The sequence below is a fragment of the Nymphalis io genome, chromosome 5 (assembly GCF_905147045.1).
Source record: "Nymphalis io chromosome 5, ilAglIoxx1.1, whole genome shotgun sequence".
NCBI classification, from domain to species: Eukaryota; Metazoa; Arthropoda; class Insecta; order Lepidoptera; family Nymphalidae; genus Nymphalis; species Nymphalis io.
In genome coordinates this window covers 4,903,091-4,921,833 of record NC_065892.1, presented here as the reverse complement: position 1 = coordinate 4,921,833, position 18,743 = coordinate 4,903,091, and the positions used below count along the sequence as shown (strand labels likewise).

Genomic DNA, 18,743 nt, shown 5'->3' with positions numbered 1-18,743 from the left:
TGGAGATAAGAAAGTTATATACTATAACCGAATGGTTAAAATAATACTCTTTAAATAAAAAGTAGCGCTAACTATTCCATAAGCATAACGATAAAGTTATAATCAAAATATATTTTACACAGTAGGGTAGGGTAGAATTTATAAGAACTTTTGAAACCACAGCAAAACCTATCGCCTACCACCTACCTACCACCGTTTCGGGATGGATAACAGCCAGCAAGAAATTACGAGTTTTACTTATAAACGTTTTTAGCGGATGATTACTTAAGCAATGCAGTCTTCTTTTACGAATGTCAAATCAATAATGACAGAAAGAGTGAAATCAGTGTTTAACTAAGCAGTCTCTAAATAACTTCTATAAATAAGGTCCGTAAGTAATTTTCCTTTTTTCTCACATTAAATATGTCTATAAAAATATGTCTATAATATTAAAATTATATGTCCTGTATGGAAATAAACGAATATTCCATATTTTTTTAACATCTAGAGATGCTTGTATTATAAGGTGAATGGCTTCTGAAAGCAATGTTTTACTTGTGTATGTATTATTCTATCGCACGACCAATCAATATGTCTTCGTGTATCTACAAAATGTATTTATATAACATGAATACTTTTAAAAGTTGCATACAAGGACGTTCAAGTTACGAAACATCGAACATGCTTTTGCGAGGGAGTCAAGTTTCGACCGGCTGTATGACAGCATTCCGTTATTTTCACGTGTTATAAAACCACAAAAGCTTAATTTAATATCAGACTGTTAAATTGATAAGAAATAATCAATGGCGATTCATTCCTTTTTTACAAATTGTTAATACGATCGAGTGTGTTATTATATATATTTTTATTTATATATATTTTATATATTCATTCTTTGTTTTTTTTTTGTTTTTGTTTTAATGAGTCTATTTTCTATGGGCGTTGGTAAGTATTTGGTGGCCCACTTGTCAATCTCTTACCACAAAAAAAAATTAAGACGCCTCTAATATATCCTTGAAATAAACACAATTTTAGCGAAATTTGAGACATAACTTGGCATTTATTTTAATAAATAAATATTTATTAAGGAATATTAAATAATATAAGATGGTCCAGTGGTAAGAACATGTGAATCGTAACCGATGATCGTGGGTTCAAACCCGGACAAGCACCACTGAATTTTCATGTGCTTAATTTGTGATTATAATTCATCTCGTGCTTTACGGTGAAGGAAAACATCATGAGGAAACCTGCATGCGTCTAATTTCACTGAAATTCTGGCATATGTGTATTCCACAAACACGCATTGGAGCAGTGTGGTGGAATAAGCTCCAAACCTTCTCCTCAAAAAGAGGAGAGGAGGCCTTTAGCCCAGCAGTGGGACATTCACAGGCTGTTACAGTACGGTAAATAATATAAGAATATAATTGTTTGGGTCAAGCACTAAATTTGGAATCGTTTGCATCAATGACTTATTTACTGGTGGTAGGGCTTTGTGCAAGCTCGTCTGGGTACGTACCACCCACTCATCAGATATTCTACCGCAAAACAGCAATACTTGATATTGTTGTGTTCCGGTTTGAAGGGTGAGTGAGCCAGTGTAATTACAGGCACAAGGGACATAAAATCTTAGTTCCCAAGGTTGGTGGCGCATTGGCTATAAGCGATGGTTGACATTTCTTACAATGCCAATGTCTAAGAGCGTTTGGTGACCACTTACCATCAGGTGGCCCATATGCTCGTCCACCTTCCTATTCTATAAAAAAAAAAAATTGTATTAGCTTATTTATTATGAATGTTTTTTCCAATATATTTTTTAATTCATATTATATGTACATATTATAATGAAAGTAATGAGAAGTGTTTGTAGATTAAATGTTTTTCAAAAACATATCAACCGTTACCAATATAGATCAATTATTGTAAAATTTGATTAATACGTCGTTCGTTCTCTATACGCAAAACGAGATATGTCTTTATTTTATATATTTTCTTATTCCTTGGACTGTATTTTATAGTATTTTCAAATTTTAACGGAAATTTTATATTTTGAAACATGCAGCCTTAATATGTTAAAAGATTATGAAATGGCGTTTCTCATTTAAATTTTTCTTGAAATTTTATTATTGTGGTAGTTCGCATTAAAGAAATTTAAACTTAGAGTAAGATGCCTGTGATCTGGCTAAGAGATGTGGCTAAGAGCCCTCCTTTTAAAGAAGACTTGGTGCTTATTTCACTACAATGCTCCAATGCGGGTTGATTGATGTTTCCTGATGAATTTTCTTTGCCTCGGAGCACGGGATGTTTTAAAACACTAATCAAGCGGTTTCAATGCTAGTTGTTCGTGTATGAATGCCTAATTTTCGGTAAAGATTTTCTAAATTTCGACTTTAATTCAAAGGAAAATTTGAGTACTGTAAAATATATAAATAAATAGCTAGGTTTTAATGACGTTTGATATCAATAATTATGATTAATGGGAGCTAAAAATAGGTAACTGTGTGAGATGATATATGCCAACGGATAGAACCTGACAAATGGCCTGATAAATGGAGAAAAATGACAAACTACACATAAATTTGTTTATTTGACAAAGGCACGATGATAATACTTTTAAAGGGTATTTTTAAGGCGTAATATAATTATAAAGGGTAGTTAAATTCATGTTTAAAGTGCACGCGAATTAAACATTCAAGCTCACAGATTTTATAATAAAACTAGCGAACATGCAACCTCATCGATTTTGCAATCGTGTCAACATGTGTAAAATGAGTCAGCTTTAATTTACATAGACGCTGGACTTATTTCTTATAGAACATTTTATTTATAATGACTTTGCAATTTGTTAAATGTTTCAGAATTTGCAATGTAACATGACATACGGTTGTGAGTGAGCTTAAAACTTTGTTTTCTAATATAAGAACAAACGATTTAATTAGTCCCTTGAAAATGCATTTATTTGTATTGCATTGTAAATTTTCAAGATTAAATAAGTGTAAATAAATAACCCGAAACGAAACCGCACTTTACTAAGTATATATATATATGGGCCAAGACGTTCTCTATTTCGAAGGAGATGGTTTGAAGCTTAATCCACAATGATATTTTGTTTCAGGTTATTAGAAGTTCATGTGCTGGAATTTTATCATTGTTTATCGCTGAGCGTAATAATATTAGCACAAATTAAACTTATTTTTTAATTTTACAGTTGTTTATTTATTTAACAAACAATAATGTATACATTTAGTATTCCAAACTTATGGATACGTATCATTACGTACTTATTTAATGAGTAAAAGTGCCTGAACTAGACCAAGCCTGCGTATCAGACGTTACTTTCTTCCGATGATGTCATTCATTTTGAAAAGTGACATGCTAAAATGTAATACACCTTAATATTATAAAAATATTCAATTGTCGGTAGTAGTGTGTTTATGGTAAAAACTTTTTTAATCTAACAACTTATTTACCATAGTTCATACAATTTATATCAAATTGTGAATTTGTTCCAACTTATAATTATTCTTTGGTGCTCATACCCCTCAGCTTTTGGATTCACCTGTTCTATCCCATGGGTCGACTTTGATTATTCTCCGCTCGTCAAGGCCAGTAGTTACTCTTTTATATCTATATAAGTTTCCGCCCACGGCTTTGTACGCGTGTCAGGTCATGTGTTTGGTGGCTTTTTCTGTACCCTGACGTGTATGCAAAATATCATGATGTTCGGCTGAGTAGTTAAGACTTTAAAGTGAAAAAAAGTTTAAACAAAAAAACTCACTTTCGCCTTTATAATAATAGTTACATGGATTATTTTACCCTTACATCTTTAGTTTCGTCGATTGCGTTATCTTTGACGTGAATATGTAATATAAAAAAAATAAATCAAAAAGGCAGTGCCAATATAATATAGTATAAACAAAATTAGATGCACGTATTATTTGCAAGTATTATAGACGTATAATTAGAATATTAAACCAAATGCCTGTCATAATTTACTCAAACTTTTTTGAAATCGAATTCACAAAATTATATAAAGGTCCTTGACCTCTTATTTAGCTTTAAATTGTCAGGTTACCGTTAATCGATGGTTGCTTAAAAATTTAATTTAGGATTAGTCAATAAAACAATCATTCTACCGTGCGAGTTGGACGACCTTGGATAAGTTCTTTAAGAATATGTTGCGTTTGAATTAAACACAATTGTAACACAATAAACTTTAAAGTCATTGACCTCTCACTGTTCTATTGTTTTATTAGTGCGTATAAGGCTTGATTATAGCAACTGACATAGTTGCTGGAAAGAAAAATAAATCTTTGCGATTTGTACATAGTTCTAATAAACTAGCTAGACTACTAAATAACTTAATGTCACTTCGTAGTTAGCGGAATTTTCTTGATTAATGTTTTCTGCATATAATTATATTATAATTATAAGTGCAGCGACCAACTTCATCGAATATCCTTAAATGTTCCATGTAAATATCCCCGATGTTAAAAAAAAATCTAAATTAGGAATATTTTATAATTTGAATATTAAGTATGCATTTATATGGTAAACATAACGAATTGGCAAAAATATACATGTTATTGACATATTCATACAGTTTTAATATTTAAAATAAAAACTCATCGATCATTTTAAGTCGTTTAGTCTATCATCAAAATAATGGGCAGTAATATTTAAAATCGATTTATTTAATATATTATTTTAAATTCCTGATGTTTTTTTATAAACAATGTTCACGCGATAATCTACAAATGATATTTACACTTATAATTGATATACGTATTAGAATTTATTTATGTGTGTATATTGTATATGTTATTGTGTAATATGTATCTTTGTTAGTGTGCTTATTAATTAAATAAATAGTTCTAAGGCCCGATGACTAACAGTGAAGGATCCATAGGGCGCATGAGCGCATTTATATATTTATTGCTGGAAAAACGCATTACGCGTTTCCCCACGGAAAAGTGGGGTTGTGGGGCTCGCCGGGGTCCAAAGCACCGAGTGCGCCCCGAACATCGGAATACCTAAGAAACCAGCGATACCATTTCCGTCTTAACAAGGAGCGCCACGGGATGCTACCGTGACTGCGTATGCATCCCTTTATAACGATGGTAATTTAGTTTTATAGATAAAATAGACGATATTGGTTATACTGGAAAAATGTTGACATAACACTTTAACTGTGAACTTACTATTTCCGAATCTTATCTACTTATTTTTTTACTAAGCTGCCTTTTGTATAATAATATCGTTAATTAAAGACGTTATTGTTTATTCATTAGGTAATCTTAATACATTTTTGTATTTAGATCGCTGATAAAAAATGATAACAATTTATGACAAAAAAAAACTAATAAATCGGTTGAAAGTATGGAGTGTTGATGTTTCTAGCGCGTGTTATGTCAACTTTACTCATCGCGGCATAGAGCTAGCTGACATAATAATAGCTATGTCATTACCGCTGACGTAACTCTCACTAGCACTGTTGATGTGACAGCTTTGATGAGGTCAAGTTTATTTTAATTTGCTGTGGGTTGAACGTTAAATAAGCTTAGAAGTCTACAAGAAAATATACTAATACTATAATAATATTATTAATAATAATATTTTATTAGTGAGCAAAGAAAAATACAGAAGTGATAAAAATATGCAATAATTGTAGTTGTATAAAAAATATTTTTATGAGTAAATTCTACCTGAGAGTATAGGAGAAGTTTTGCTTAAGAATATTGCTAAGACAATAAAAAAGCATGGCATCATAAATTATATTTGAAAAAAAAAATTGTAAAAATAGACAACAGAAATAATTTAATTTATTAAATTTGTGTATTCTTTCTAGGAAGTCACTTTAACTTAAAATAAATAATAGAACAAAAAGACGAAAAATTCTGTAGAGAAAGAAATAAGATAAAAAGTTTGATTAAAAATTATATTTTTATACAAGCGAGTTTGTACTTTAAGAACTAATTTTATTTTTAAAGTATTTATATATTCGTTAACACTTAACATACGCTTTTTTTAAATACCAAAAGTGATAATCTTATACAGTGTAATTCTTAAAATTTTACGAAGCGTTATAATTTTAACTGCATCCTCTAATTGTTCAAATAGTAAGTTTAATTGCAAATATAAAATAACAAAAAAAATAATTAAGGTTTATTTGTAATATTATTGTGTTGTAAGATATTTTTGAAAATATCCTTATCAAGAAGGCGTTAGCCCAAGATCAGATTCCATTCAGATTTTTTAGAACTTTATTTTGATTTGCCGCCAGAATAACTAAGTTTTTTAATATTTTATCAAGCGTTATACCTATGAAGGATAAAAATATATTAAAATATCGCATCGTATAGAAAATGTCTGTTTTTTTAAACGTAGGAGCTCAATTTATTTCTGTTTTTAAAATAAAGAAAAACAGCTTCATCCATATCAATTTTGTATTTGGTACCAACGTAATACTATAAGTATTATCATCATAACATATAAAGTTATCCTAGCGAATTTTGGCAACAGCTAATGTCAAAGAATAATCAAACACGATGGAGATATCATAGTGTAAACATATAATGTGATTGTACTAGTTTCAGCCGCGTCTTCGCCTGTGTGTAGAGGAACAGGTGTTGGGTACAATATGAACTATTCTGTATGACAACGTGTATGTATGAGAGTTGAAATTTGAAATATAAGAAAGGATATTCGAAACTTTTAATTGATGATATGTAGTAATAGCCGAGATGGCCCAGTGGTAAGAACGCGGGAATCCTAACCGATGATCGTGGGTTCAAACCCGGGCAAGCACCACTGAATTTTCATGTGCTTAATTTGCGATTATAATTCATCTCGTGCTTTACGGTGAAGGAAAACATCGTGAGGAAATATGCATGTGTCTAATTTCACTGAAATTCTGCCACATGTGTATTCCACCAACCCGCATTGGAGCAGCGTGGTGGAATAAGCTCCAAACCTTCTCCTCAAAAAGAGGAGAGGAGGCCTTTAGCCCAGCAGTGGGACATTCACAGGCTGTTACGGATTACGGAATAATGTACGAATTTAGTACCATCAATTCGATCACCATTTTTAACTCCACGGATACTCTTGTATGCCATATTAGGTCCATCAATTAAAAAGCGCCCTTGCCCTTCAAATGATCAGGAAACAGAATTGATACAATTTGACATTTAATTCTTAACTTTCTCCAAGTTCCTTATTATCCATGGTCGACTGGTCTAAATGTTTTCATTTATTATTGCGCGTTAAAGAAGTAAGGTCAGTTACGAAAGTGCGAGAACTATAAAATTAATATGCGAATACTCATAAATTTTGTATTTTTAAATAAAAAAATTACGAGTTGAAAATTGTCGTGGAAAATTTATGTTTTTAAATGGCTCGATTTTATGAATGCATATACCTAATTAATTGATTATTATATTTGTTTTTATAACTTATCTTATATGTATGTAATGAAAAATATGTTCGTATATGTTTGAGATTAATAGACTTCACCGATTACGATGATAGAACAGTAAATTTATTATTATAATTATTCTAAACGTGTCTTAATTCCAATGCAGGTTGTGGTGCAACGTGGTGGAATAAGCTTTACCAATATTGCCGAAATGCTTAACATAGTCAGTTGAAACCGTCTTTTTTTGATCTCTTGCCGAAATATACGATAAAGCAGATATATTTTATTGATTAAAAAAATAAAATATTAGAATTTTTTCTACGAGATGGACATGAGTGTTAAAATTAAATATTAACGAGAACTTAATGTAAATATAGTTCATTTCCGGAGGCTTGTATGAATAAACCTTCGGTGTTTGTAAATTTTTAACTATTTATATTTTTAATAATTAAACTGGGCCGCGTATCCTTTCAACCGGAATAAATAAGAGAATTGGCGGTTGGCATTGCGCGATCAGTTTTTGCCCTGAAACCCTTCTCCAATAAAAATAAATTGTTTTATTTTTATTGTCGTTTTGAAAATAACAACACGTCAATGTCTCGCTGAAGGGACAACGTTCTCTTAAGCTAGTATCAATGACTGTTTATTGAAGTGATCTATTTAAGCACAGTAAAAATGTATACACTCTACTTCATTGCATGCTGATAAATAGCACCTAAGTTCGGTAGACATGTAGCTCTCCTTACAATTTACTTTACCATTAAAACAACAACCTTAAGCACTTGAAAACTAAAAGATGATCTGGAATTTGAAAACGAAACTTGTATGTACCTTACTATAGATTATATTAATAGTTAGTCGAGTCTTTTGATCACATTTTCATAATGATACGTCTCTTGACCGATTTTGGTTGCGGATAAAAATGTGTAGGAGATATTAGATATAGTGATTAGATACACGTTCTGTTCGCTCCGTAGAACACACTAAATATTGCTGTTTAATGCTACCTTAACTGAATTGCAGAATTCAAAATTAAATTAGCAACAAAAAGCTAAAGATATATTTGTTGTTTGTCACAAGAGTTTTATTTTCCAAAATATGTTTTATGAATGCTTAAATAATCTATTTATAATCATATTTTATTGACGACCTTTAACTTGTTTAAGTCATAACTTCGTGACCTACGAACAATTACTATGAATATGAATTATTATCATATTAAAAGATGTTAATATTTGCATCAACATATATACTTTTATAAAAAGGTAACAAAATTTTAAATATAAAGAATGTATTAATTTTCAATCTATTTTCATTTATTTGAAGATATTATAAATTATTATATTCCATAGAACATTGACCTAATTATTATATTAATCGTAGTTATTTTATTCAATATGTGACTGAAATCAAGTTACAAAAATTTAAATATTTAAAGTTTATTACCATCACTAAACCAAATTTGACACAACCCATACACTTTGTAACGATATCTATAATAACCTAAATTATTTTAAAATAGAAGGAATTCTTTTTTTTTCTTTTATCTTAAGGTTATAAAACTTGAACAATTATTAATTAAAATTTACGTCTGGTAAGTTATGAAGGTAATATTTATCTATATTCATTTAATGAAGTCAAGCAATTTAATTTAATGCTTAGTGAAATAAACAGTGTTTTATTTATTTGCACTCATTGATGATTTTCACACTACATGATTTTAGCAGCTTAGTGCCAGACTAAACCGATGCTAACGGTGGCAAGTCTGCGGAACGCAAAAATGACCAGACCAGGCTAATTTATATGCTCTATATATATTTAAAATTCTACCAAGATTCTTCTAGAACAACGCCTTTGAAATGTTCTAAACATTTCAAAGACGCTGTTCTAGAAGCCGGGCGCATAAAAGGCTAATTACAGTACTGATTCCATATGTTATGTATTTTTAAATCCATTGATTTGTAATTCGATATGAATATTTAAATTAGCGATTTTTTAATGCAAAAACTACAATGCACTCGAGATATATCATTAATTAACATACTATTTGTTCTGTACACTAATGGGATAAGTGGTTTTTTTTTACTTGTATAAGAAATAGATTGAAGCGTATGCAACTCAGTACACGTTATAGAAACATAATATTTGCATCAAACATTTAAATAAAACTTTTGAGAATCGAGCGTTTATTATATATGATAGGCGGACGAGCAAACGGGCCACCTGATGGTAAGTGGACACCACCGCCCATAGACATTGGCATTGAAAGAAATGTTAACCATCGCTTACATCGTCAATGCGTTATCAATCTGGGTAACTGAGATGTTATGTCTCTTGTGTCTGTAATTACACCGTCTAATTCATTCAAACCGGCACATATACAAAACAACAACAATTACAAGTATTACTGTTTTCCGTTAGACTATCTGATCTTTGAAGAGAAGCTTTAAGAAGTACAAAGACAAAGCTTGTTTTCTACGATCCATTACATCCTTCACTGACTTCTTTTCTTGTTCTTCAGCCCTTTCTTGTATAACAATATTAACGAAACTATCTCGATAGACAGACAGATTGTGTACAGAACCGAGATAGTTTCATTATTATTGTTATACAATAAAGGGCTGAAAAAAAGAAAAGAAGTCAGTGAAAGATGTAATGGTAATCGTTAATCGTAGAAACCAAGCTTTGTCTTAATGTATGAAGTAAGATTGAATTCCAAAGCCTTCCTTGGCCTATGTATTCAAGCTTACTTAATATAACCTATATTCTTATAAAGGCTTTATTTTTATTCCTTACTCCTCCTCGCTCCACCCCCTCTAACACGGGGTAGAACTAATATTTTTCAAAATTATCCTTCCCCTTATCGCTTTCCTGTAGGATTTTCAGGGTTTTAATATAATTGCTATAATATTTTTTTTCAAAATATTCAGTCCTATATACATGGTACTTAAAATATTTGACAACCACTTTATGAAAGGTCAAATGTCTATAAAAAATTGTGAAGGTAACACGTTCAATGTATTCGATAAATGTTTTTTTAAAGTAATTGTGTTATTAGTTAAGCTAATACTAATGCATTAATTTTATAAATATTAAGATATTTTAGTTTATTTCATTTTATAATTTATAGAGTATCTAAATTGTATTGAAATGATTTTGACAATTTAGTTCCATAGTCAGGAACATACATCTCTGAGAATTTATAAAAAAATTAAAAGAATTAAAAAAATGCCATATAAGTCTAATCTTTTTTTTAAATATGGAACGCAAACGGCCAAGTGGGCAGCCTGATGGTAAGTGGTCACAGCCCCAAGTACAATGTGACCATTGACGAACATTATTAAGTAAATTAGCATTAAGATTTATGAATATTTTGTCTTATACCTCACACATCACACACTCGTTCAACCCGAATACAGCAATACAAAATTATTGCTGTTTAGAGGAGCACCTTCCAAGTAAAACCTCGTCTCTGTATTTGTCTTACAGAACTCTTGGTAAATACCATGACGATTTCAAAATAAGAATAATGAAACAATAATACTAAAATAAAAAGATGTAATAAATTTTAAAGACAATCTTCAACTCTTAGAAGTGGCTAGAAGCTGTTATTATCCGTCATAATATTATACTGTTATTAAACGTTAATTTATTCCGTGTCATCACGATTTCGGTCGTTAAGAAAGTCCATCGGCCGATGGTCTCATTTTATTCAAGGTTGAATGCCAATGTTTTGATAGATATATAAAATTAATGTCAATGTCACATGTGGTCACATAAATAAATCGAAATGATCTACGAAATGTCTGGTGTTTGTGTACAAATTAATGGTAAAAAGTGAGACCTTACCTAACCTTAGTCAGTAACCGGCTTTATATTGCTTCTCCCGTCCCATGCCCACTATTCGTAACGATTGGCTGGTTGAGATATAACATTGGAATATCTCAAACTCATTACTAGTCAAGGTTTTATTATTGTATTTCTTGAAATTCATTTTAAATTTCGAATGTATTCTAAAAGAAGAATGACTTTTAAGAACATTATTATCTTTATCCTTTATCTCTTTTTGTATGTGCTAAGTTGTATCTCATTTTATTTATTTTAAGGACAGATTAAGACTAGAGTCGATTTATATATTTGATTTTGATTTGTAGGATATTATAAGACATGTAAATTTTTTTGAGAAGAATTAAGTTTACAAATTAGTATTGTGTAAAGCGTTACCTACTCTTTTTATTGTCAGTACGCTAGTTATTTGAAGAAGTATACGAACGCTGCCATATAAATTCCTAGTGATATTCTAGACTATGCATGTCTAGGACCTATTCGATAGCACTTGTTATTGTATACCAAAAATATTTCACAAACAGACAAGGTTGCATTGTAGATAACAAATATATTGTTATATGTAAACAAGTTATGAAAGCTTTTGGTAATCCGTATGCAATACACTTACCATTCAAAACCGGTTAATAAATTGATAGTTGGAGATTTTGTATCCACTAAAAAGATTTCGAAGGTTAACTTATAGTTGATACAGAATCTTTTAAAGAATTTATATTATTTTTCTGTATAAGTCGAGTAGTTTCTTTTTATACTTTGGTAGGATACCTTTTTTTTATTTATTTTTTTTATTTTTATAGAATAGGAAGGCGGACGAGCATATGGGCCACCTGATGGTAAGTGGTCACCAACGCTCTTAGACATTGGCATTGTAAGAAATGTCAACCATCGCTTACATATCCAATGCGCCACCAACCTTGGGAACTAAGATTTTATGTCCCTTGTGCCTGTAATTACACTGGCTCACTCATCCTTCAAACCGGAACACAACAATATCAAGTATTGCTGTTTTGCGGTAGAATATCTGATGAGTGGGTGGTACCTACCCAGACGAGCTTAAAATACCTAAGCACTCTGAACATATTCTATCACCAAACAGCAATAATTCATATTGTTATGTTCTGGTTTGAATGGTGATTGAGCCAGCCAACGACAGGCATAAGAGATAGAACATCTTAGTTGCCAACGTTGGCGCATCGTAAGGGTTGTTAATATTTCTTAGAACGCCATTGTCAGTGGGAAATGCTTCCTATCAAATGAACCATTTGCCAGTCTGCCTGCTTAAAATAAATAAATAATAACCAATTTAATTGACTGCGAGATGATGTGAAAATATTTGTTTTTTTAGAATATAATTTTTATAGAATAGGAAGGTGGACGAGCATATGGGCAACCTGATGACAAGTGGTCACCAAACGCCCTTAGACATTGGCATTGTAAGAAATGTCAACCATCGCTTACATAGCTGATGCGCCGCCAACCTTGGGAACTAAGATTTTATGTCCCTTGTGCCTGTAATTACACTGGCTCACTCACCCTTCAAACCGGAACACAACAATAACAAGTACTGCTGTTTTGCGGTAGAATATCTGATGAGTGGGTGGTACCTACCCAGACGAGCTTGTACAAAGCCCTTCCACCAGTACATTCAGTTTCCAGATATTGAGCCTTCAGCCAAAATTCACTTCTTCACAAAGTTCTACTTTAAAAAAAATATATATACATAGCTGGAATTATTAAAAAAAAGGTATCGTATTATTTAAAAATTCATAATGTAACACAATTTAGCATGGCCGATTGTATTTAAATGGCATTTTACATTCTGCTTCTAAAATACATGTTAATAGTTAGCAGTTTCCATATGCGCTTGCATTGTTTGTTTTTTGTGCTCGGGTTTGAAGGGTAAGTCTTAGTAATGTGACGTTGTGACCACTTATCATCAGGTGGCCCACGTGTCAATCGGCCTACATAATATTATTATATATTTTCTTCATAAAATAATATTACAATTTTCGTTCTTCATATTTTATATTTCATTCAAAAAAGTATTCGAATACAATACCTTACAACTATGATTACAATATGCAAAGCAGTAAACAATGATACAAAAGGCGATCTTACTGCTGAAACATGAATCAGTTACAGACAACGATAATGCATATAGATACATTCATCATAGATTTGTCAAATTATTGTTATTATTATATTATTATTGTATATTTGAAAGCCTTAAATGAGCTTTTTCTCTTCATGAAGTTTATAATATATGTATACATCGAAAATTGAAGTACATTTTTCAGTATTTATTACAAAATAAAGGGAAAGGCGAATTTATCATTCGTAGAATTGTATCAAAAAATAGGTGTACTTCGACCACACGCGATTCTAGTATTATATTTAATGCATGTTTTTCTGAATAAAATACATTTTAGAATACATTAAATTTGTGTTTGACTTTAGAAAAAGCGCGGAAGTTTCTATAATGGCTCACTTACGACGGAACGAGAGTTTTAGCGTATTTATCTGCTACATCTTGTCAACAAAGGCCATATTTATTTATTTATGCATACAAAAACAATAAAAAATGCATACACCTTAATCTTAATGTAATTGATATTTTTTTAAATACAATATATACTAAATGGCCGTCTTGCTTAATGAAAGTTTCCACAGAAATAAAACTACCGATACTTACCTAAATAATTCCATTCTTAATTTTCAGTCTCATTAAGGTTACATTCGTATTTGTTTACATTTTCATAAATGTGTTAATGATACAAACAATTAAATAGATATTCAAGCACAATTATGTCATTTGCGTCATAATAACATGCACAATTATAATGACGCATTATGGAAAATAAAGGCCCTTTACATCCTTTCAACCGCACTAAGATGGTTATAGGAAAATAACAAGTTTTCGAATAAGAAAATAATACTAAATAAATAACTATGTATAAAAACATCTATTAAAGTGAGTTCCCAAATATTAAGCCATGTTATTATTTGATTTAATGTTAATTATACATTCGAATCGTTCTTTTTCAAGTTAATACAACTGCTACTGTTTTGAAATTTGAATTCTACATATTTAATAATAGCTTTTACTCTGCTTAGAAATTTAAAAATATACATTTATTGTAAGTGGTGTTTGTTTATATATATTTATACGACTCGTTATTTCTATAGACACCGTGTTTTAGACCTGTGACCAATTAATTTTATGTAAAAGATGATTCTTGTTATATATATTTTTTAAAAAATCACCAAATCGTATAACCATCGAAATCGAACCTTATGCTTTTATTAATTAATGTGTATTTTTTTTAATATGTGATCGATTATTTTTAATAGTATTTAAAGACTAGCATAAAAAATATTAACGATCCCTTACATTGCTAATGCGCCACCTCCCTTAGTAACTAAGAATGACCCTTCAAACTGGAACACAACAATACTAAGTATCGCTGTGTCAGTAGAATATATGATGAGTACCTACCTAGAGGGACGGGCCTAAAGTCCTACCACCAAGTATTATATATTTTAGGGCAAAGTACATTTTTTAGTAAAATGTATACTACATTTTGCCATTTGCCAAATAAAAAAAAGTTTATTTGTACTAGAACGGTAAAAGCTTAACATAACTAATACCAACAATGTTACGCAAAAAATGCATGTTTTATACAAAACAGCCAATATCTGTTAATTGTTTATTTTCTGAATATCAAAAGGAAAGGTTGATTGACATCGGCCCTTTAAGCACCAGGCATAGAATTATAAATATTGTTACAATGACGAGCCAGTTGGCGTAGTAGGTGGATGCTTGCCTTTCACGCCAAAGGTTGTGGGTTAGATTCTCACCCAGGACTGATATTTGTGTGCGTGAACATGTCTGTTTGTCCTGATTCTGGGTGTAATTATCTATATAAGTATGTATTTACAAAAGAAAGAAATATTATATGTAGTATATCAGTTGTCTGGTTTCCATAGTACAAGCTCTGTACAAGCTTAATTTGGGATTAGATGGCCTTGTGTGAAAAAATGTCCCAGGATATTATTATTATTAATGTTTATGAAATAGATAGTGGATTTCGTTTTTTTTTTATTGTATTATTGGCAGTTATAATTGCCTATCCATTTACTATATGCGATAGCGTCACAAGGACTGCGTGTTTACTATTATTAATTAATTTGTAACTTATGTATGTGAAGTAACTACCTCCTTTTACGATGTTTTTTTTTTTTGCCCTAACATTTATTTATATTATATTAATTATTGTATTATTAATGATAAGCGTTTATATTATAAACGCTCGTTAATTTGATTGGAATAAAATTAACGTTAATATTTTTGATTCAAAGAAAAGCTATCATATCTATCATAATGTTTATTTATTTTTTTGCCTTCATTCTGGCAACCAAGAAATTTCATAATAAAAAGGGTTAACTTATTTAAAAATATACTTCTTTTAAAATTGTACTTAAATAATTACAATTGATTATTATGTCAAGGCTTAGAAAGATATTATCTTACTTTTTGCCTTTTTAAAATACCAATGTCAATCATCTTCTTAATTACTGATAATAGTCTATAATTCATAAAAAAAATACTTACCGTTCATTTTCAAATAATTCCACAAAAAGTTCTTACACTGAACACAACTATTTATTTAAAAAATAAGCACAACGAAAATCTATCAAACCACTAATGTACTATAGGTTCGTATGAAAATTTAAATTTGGAACCTCATTCAGAAGGCTCCTGGTTGGTGGCTGCGAGCCAGGCGCGCACGGCGTTCTCCAATACGAAATGAGCCGCAAATGCGCGCGCGCGGCTATAATAAACAACCTGCACGCGATAAAGGCTTAAATATCTCGATTGCGAGTGATTCTCACGTACAGTGATCGAATGTAATTATAGTTTCGTAATCATTGTAGATACGACAATGTTATCAATGTTAGATTCTGAAATTGAAAATCTTTAAATATTGGGCAAACATATTTGTTTCCGTGTGAATTTTAATCGGTAGACCTTGATAAGTATTTACAATTTACTTTTCACTGTGTTGTTGGACTAGTTGCTTATAAGATCACGAGTGGTTCCAGAGTCTGATTTATTTACGCTCATGTCAGATTTGCCGTCCTATCGGATGAGGTTGAGGAAATAGACACCTGCGTCTGCGCACTCAATATTGTGCACTTTAACATATTGTATATATATATCATATCATATCATATCGTGCGCAGTTGGCTACCTTAGCTTAAAAACATCAAGAAGACATAAACATCATCATGATTTAAACACAACATTAAAACAATAACAACAGCTTAAATTTAGATTTAGTTGGTGGCTTCGTGCGAGGTTATTTAATTGGATACAATTAACTTATCACCTATTCTACCGCCAAACAGCAATACTTAATATTGTTGTGTTCCAGGCACAAGGAACATAACATCTTAGTTCGCAAGGTTGGTGATGCATTGAAGATGTAAGGGATAGTCAATATTTCTTACATTGCCAATGTTTATGGAAGGTGGAAACTGGCAGCATATTTAAAAAATAAGGTCCCCCAGACCGATTTCATTCGGCGGCCAATCTCAAGAGAGATTAGCCAACTGGGCAGGAAATATTATAGTGCACTAGTGTGTGCGCAAACACAGGTGCACTCTCTATTCCCTAGCTCTCATAATCCGATGAGACGGCAATCCGACACGACCGGAAAGAGTTCAGGCGCATGACTTTTCGTTCTTTCCAAAGCACTAGTGTAAACACTCCCAACTTTCAGACCCTGAGCGGCTACTGAGATTTTCTGACAGCAAAACCCAATAACTTTTTATTGGCCTGACATGGGAATTGAACCAAGGACCTCCGGGTCAGCAGCCGTATAATTTAAAATAATATTTAAAAAAAGCCTATATGTAAGGTTTAATATCCGATAATTAGTAACGAAAAGATAAAATTGATAGTTCTAACATATTCTTCGTAATTAATGTTGTAACTTAATCGTTTCGCAATATTAAAATTATCTTAATATTTGATGTAATGCTACCATGTCTGATTTTTTATTAATTAAAAAAACATATTCATTATTATTATAATACGAATAAATTATGCACAAGTTTTTAATTTTTTATAAAAAAACTCTTTTGTTTTTAATGTAATAATAATAAAAATGACTTTATTTCATATAATATATATAAATGTTTCTTTTAAAAATAATTAATAGATTGAATTAAAAGCCCAATGTCCCTTTAATGGGCTTAAAGCTCATTTTACTGCTAGTCCTTGAGTGTTGGAACTGCCATCTTGGTGATGTTACTACGTACTAATAAATAAGTTTGGTCATATATTTTTATACATATATTTTTTTAAATCAATTGTTAGTGTGTCAAGAAATAAATTATTCGAAATTAATCAACCGTTCATCATTATATTCAATAAGAGTTTGAAATTATGTGATGATCATTGACTCGCTAGTCGCAATCTATATTGATTAGGCAATGCATGAAGGTTAGAACGGATTAAACCGGGATACGTACAATGTACTAGTTAGTACCTTTGTTTAATTGTTTTATTTAGAAGTGGAGAGAAACACCACTAATCTAATGAAAGACATTGAGTTTAATCATAATTTTATTTTACTTTTCTTATTATAAACATAAATTACGAAATTTGTGTTTATAATTCATAATCATGGCGATGTGTTTATGATTCATGAATATATTAAAGTTTATTTAATTACGTTCTACCTTTGAGTTATTTTACAAAATTGTATTATACTAGCTCTTAAACCGCGGCTTTACTCGGCTCTTAATTCAAAAAAGAAGGATTTTCATACAAACTTTCATCCTCTGTGAAATCGTAGGGGTTAAATTATTAAAAATTATTTCCTACGGCGTGAAAGGAACCTGTATGCAAATTTTCATGATACTAGCCCAATTCGTTTGGGCTGTGCATTTATAGGTGAGGTGAAGTAAGCACTACGCGATTTTTTGTATAAACTTATTAGCCAATTGCGAATCAGTAATATCCAATGGATGTAATTAAGTAAGCAAAAAATAAAATATCAAGTATTCCCTTAATATCGAATGAAATAACATTGAAATATCTTAAAAATTTAAAAGAACCTAAAATTGATCTGAGCCCAACACTTTTTGCTTTGTAAAAAGCTTGAAAATCTGAATCTGAGCTTCCTGATTTCTATTTACCAACGTATCTGACTGGACTAGTCTCTTTAACGTCTTCCGAAAAATAATTTAATGCTCAACAATTATGTGATTATTTTGAAATTCGTAACGAATGACACGAAATATTAAATATAATAACATGTTTGATGGCGGCAAAACCGAAAATCTTCATTTCGAAAAAAAAGAGGTTACAATTTTTCATTATTTTTTAATATAAAAAATATTTTATTTGTAAAAACCGAAATACTGAAATCGTAGAACATACGAAACAAATTTTAATAAAGCTCGTTATATTGATGACTTATTGTTAAGAATTAGA

General features: G+C 30.8%; 1 protein-coding gene across 1 annotated transcript in view; it reads right to left on the bottom strand.

The window, feature by feature from the left end:
• The window catches only part of LOC126768550 (elongation of very long chain fatty acids protein AAEL008004-like), a 38,619-nt gene extending 22,525 nt beyond the window's left edge, over positions 1 to 16,094 (bottom strand). The window contains exon 1 of the mRNA XM_050486728.1: positions 15,852 to 16,094. Coding sequence (XP_050342685.1) covers positions 15,852 to 15,858 — 7 coding nt within the window. The 5' untranslated portion in view covers positions 15,859 to 16,094. The remainder of the gene's footprint in view (positions 1 to 15,851) is intronic.
• Positions 16,095 to 18,743: the final 2,649 nt, after the last annotated feature.